This window comes from Ruditapes philippinarum, unplaced genomic scaffold (assembly GCF_026571515.1).
Source record: "Ruditapes philippinarum isolate M1 unplaced genomic scaffold, ASM2657151v2 ctg2535_1_1_1_1, whole genome shotgun sequence".
Taxonomy (NCBI): domain Eukaryota; kingdom Metazoa; phylum Mollusca; class Bivalvia; order Venerida; family Veneridae; genus Ruditapes; species Ruditapes philippinarum.
Window position 1 is genome coordinate 397,296 of NW_026858958.1, and position 4,270 is coordinate 401,565.

The window sequence follows — 4,270 nt, forward strand, 5'->3', positions numbered from 1 at the left end:
TTTGCAAAGATGTCAGACTAATAACACAATGAGTTTCGAAACAATGGAACTTGTTACTGAAATTCGTAGATTTTATAGATTTTATATACAAGCAGAATTCGCTGCTTGGTCTTAAATGCCTATGGCATGCGAGGATCTGGCCACTTTGTTACTTTATCCAGCGTCCTGTGAGATATTATTGTAAAATAAATCATCCCGACTGTATCAGTATCATAGTTAATCCGCAACGAAATCAAATCGACTTTCCATTGAAACCTCCAGAAAATGTGCTCGTAGAGTTTATATGGTATTATTTCGGAAACAACAAAACGATATAAAACTTGAAACACATTTTATTGTATAGTCATACATACTAGCGTTTACAATTTCTTTCACTCATTGATATTACATGTAATAATTTTTTGACATTGTATAGGCACTACTCCATCAATAAACAAAGTTAGAAGAACGGGATACCGGGCACAAAAAATTATGTCAGGGCATCCCTTCCAAATCTATACAAACAATTGTCACAAAATCAAAACAAGCAAATGGAACAAACTGCATAATGCTTTGCAACAGTATGTTCTAGAAAATAAGTGATCAAAGTTCTTCAAACAATACTAGTCTTTCAAATCTTCATTCACAAAATAGCCTATTTTCACAAATGTAAATGAACACCAACAAAACATTGACACTGTTGCGCGAACATGGGAAGCAGAAACCAGTATTGCCAGTATCACAAAATGTCTATTCGCCGGCCGCCACTAGCTTTCAGATAGGGAATGGGACATAAAAAAGACAGTCGCTGGTGCAAGCTTTTTATAATTTAGAGATATCGAAGGCTCTGTATTTTCACAAACTGTAATAGTAACTGTAAACTGTCTTAAATCTAAAAATTACATTGCCATAGATGGTCTACTATTAAGGTTTTAAGATGTGTAGCAGAAATTGTTACAATTTAAAAAGACATTTAAAAGTTGACATTATTAAACTTTATCATATTATTGACATACATATAAACAAAAGCATAATTATTTAAATTACTATTTTGTTTAAAAAGTATTGATGATTAAATTCAAATTTTTTATTAGTTAAATAGAACAACACATCAGTTAATGAACAATTTTACTTATTTCATGTTTATTCTTTAGGGCGGTAAGAAACAATCGTAGTTTGAAATGAAGAGAAATGCATATCTGAAAGAAAATGTTTAGAATATCAGACTGAGTAACATTTGTAATCTATCGATGGGTCATCCTAATATATAAATATAATATTTATCTTGAAACAATTCTGACAATTTGTGCAAAGTGTAAGGGATGTTTACCATTCATATGAACATCTAAAGTTGTACAAGTACCCTACTTTTTATTATTAACACTAATAGGTACCTAAATAAACATTTCAAATAGTTCTGCATTAAAGAATTAAAAAAGAAATGAACAAGAAAACCATAATTATATGGTACAAAAAATATACAGAGTACTACAAAAAATTGGCTACCGGTAGGTTTGAAATCACACATCATGCACACTGCCCAACTCCACTGAAAATGAATACTTTTCATAATAGAGGCTTTGAATTTAGCATAAATTACCTTAAAAAATAATAACTGATGACATGCAAAATCTTAAAGTCTTAGAGAACTAATCAATTTATGAAAATGATTATACTATGCATTCCAAAAGAAAGAGTGCTTCGTTAAATTTAACATTACATCACATCACGCATATTATGATAACATCCATCGGAAGAGGTAAGTCAATTAAATCGTCATTTGTTTGATTTTTCCGTGAACAGTGTACACTTATTGTAATACGTTTATGTCCTTTGTAAATGAATGTATATTTGTTATACATGTGAATGTTCATGCAAATAAAGATTATGCCATGCAATGTTATGATATAAACAAGAACTAACTTGCATGAGTATACATTTAGTTATATATTCATAAATATTTTAATATGTCATACCAGAACATTTGTAGAGTTTTATAACTCTGTGAGCATGTAAGTAGCCTGTACTATGCATGTAACATAGAGCACCACATATCGATGAGCACATATTTAAGAAAAAGTATTCATCTTAAGTCTAATTATGGTTTGTCAAATTGTAATTATCACAAACATGTTAGAAAAAAGAATTCGATTGTTGCAGTGAACCATTCCTAACTGAAATACCCCTTATCTTTTAAAACAGATATATGAATATAAAAGAAGTTATTATTTTGCTTTCAACTCTCTACATCGTCATTTTTCTGTTTTCCGAACAATTTTACATAATTATCATACCTATTTTACCTAATTTTATTCTAAAATAATGATTTCTTGCTCATTAACAAATCAAAATCATAAAAATATGCATGTTATCTCCAAAATACTAATTAACAAAGGAACCGGTAATATGTACCTTATCTAAAAATCGTTTAGTGTCAAATTGATAGGCTATCTACACCTGTCTATTTATTGGTTCTCTTAAATTTTAAACGCAATGATCTAGGTCATTTGGTGTCAATATAAAACTATATAGTATATATATTCTATCTACAAGTATACTTTTCTTTCAGCTTTGAGTAAACTAAATATACAGGGTCCAGTAATTTAGTAACTATCTGGAAATATCTCTCCGATATTTTTCATCGATACTTCGCAGGATTGTGCCTACTTGTTGCACGGTTGGACGTTGTTTCGGATCATGACCCCTGCATTGTTCAACCAAATTGATCAATTCGTCCATCATTGTATGTTCCTTATCAAATTTTGGCCTCTCCCCACGCTTTTCTGCATCGATAAATTGGGCAACACCGTAACCAGCAAAATCTGCATCTGAATAAGACCGAGTACCATACCAAAGTTCCCATGTGAGAATACCCAAACTATACACATCTGAGCTGAAACTATACACTTTTTCCTCTAGAAGTTCTGGTGCCATATGCGACAAAGTACCAACTGCTGTTCCAGTAATGACAGCTTCTGCTCTGGCAAATCCCAAGTCGCTCAGTTTTCCAACACCATTTATAACCTGTATTGAAATATGTAAAATTACGCCATTACACAAAAGCCGTTTCTGATCACAACGAATTTATAATTTAACCCATCACTTTATTTATTTTCAGATAGGACTCAAAATCTTGAAGCAGAAATGTATAACATAGAGAAGTTGGAAATGAACTTTACTCTAGTAATAAATTCATAAGTATATTAATATGTCTTACCAGAACATTTGAGAGTTTCAAATCCCTGTGTAAGTACCCTATACTATGCATGTAACATAGACCCTCACATATCGATGAGCACATATTGAAGAAAAACTCATGCGTTTCTCCCCGTCGCAATGCATTGGAAAATGACCTTCAATAAATATAAGGAAATAGCATTACCGTATCAATATCTGTTAAAATCATGAATGAAGTATTAAGCACTTCTCATGTACGTTATCGTATAATTAAGTTATAGTTAATGTTTAATCTTGTACTATGTATGTTATTTAATTACAAACATACCCACACTGCTTGTCTTTCGTTCCAAAAACCAAAGACTCTAAACTCTGATCACACAGCTCCTGCACGAGCATCAGCCGATCATCATATAAGGGTAAACCAATTTCATTTCCAGATAAGCCGATTCGACCTTGATATCGTTGACGTCAGCAGAGATCACGCCGTAAAATTAAACTATATTGTCGTGCCTTAACTTTAAAAAGTTCAAAACTGTGTCTTACATTTCTGATAACTTGAAAATGTTTAAGATGATAATTAAAAGAAAAAATCAATTGTGCTTTGGTTGACTATATTACTACTACTTTTGAATGACACCTATAACTGATAAGTCGCTGTGCATTTTAATCTATATATTCAATGAAACAGCTATGGACTTTTAAACAATATCTAAGGTACAATAAAGGACGTGAATCTGATAGACAATATGATAACAAAACATCTGCGGAATGTGTGCCAAACTGCTTACTATCTGCAATACCCTTATAATACGACTTAATTAACGCTGCCGAATAATGCACAAGAAAAAGCATACACAATATTAAACGGTCTTTACTTGCAACTATAGTCATCCATATAAAACATTTAATAAAATATAAAATATTAATACCTTGAACACGTAACCTCACATAGCTGTAAGTACATGTCATGGTTTTTAAAATTTTTTAAAGCGACCTCTTTATCGTTTCCGTCACCCTGTTGCCATGTCGCTCTATAAACATCAAAAACCCCACCCCCAATTTGTCTGTAGTGTTGAATCTTTGATATATCAATGACATCATCAGCTAAATA

The 4,270-nt window shown here is 31.7% G+C and overlaps 1 protein-coding gene across 1 annotated transcript; it reads right to left on the reverse strand.

Annotated features, from left to right (window-relative positions):
• Positions 1–314: 314 nt before the first annotated feature.
• LOC132754788 (dual serine/threonine and tyrosine protein kinase-like) lies at positions 315–3,640 on the reverse strand. Its single transcript, XM_060745503.1, has 3 exons — positions 3,485–3,640; positions 3,197–3,332; positions 315–3,003 (listed from the first exon to the last, which is right to left on the reverse strand). The coding sequence occupies exons 1-3, from the start codon at positions 3,553–3,555 to the stop codon at positions 2,590–2,592; spliced, it is 621 nt and encodes a 206-aa protein (XP_060601486.1). The 5' UTR covers positions 3,556–3,640; the 3' UTR covers positions 315–2,589.
• Positions 3,641–4,270: the final 630 nt, after the last annotated feature.

Bases quoted from the DNA above. Each gene is read 5' to 3' on its own strand.
- LOC132754788 (XM_060745503.1), bottom strand. From the start codon at position 3,555: ATGCTCGTGCAGGAGCTGTGTGATCAGAGTTTAGAGTCTTTGGTTTTT. The intron at 3,333-3,484 runs GTATGTTTGTAA...TATTTATTGAAG, and splicing joins ACGAAAGACAAGCAGTGTGG to GTCATTTTCCAATGCATTGC. The intron at 3,004-3,196 runs GTAAGACATATT...ATTTCAATACAG, and splicing joins TGAAACTCTCAAATGTTCTG to GTTATAAATGGTGTTGGAAA.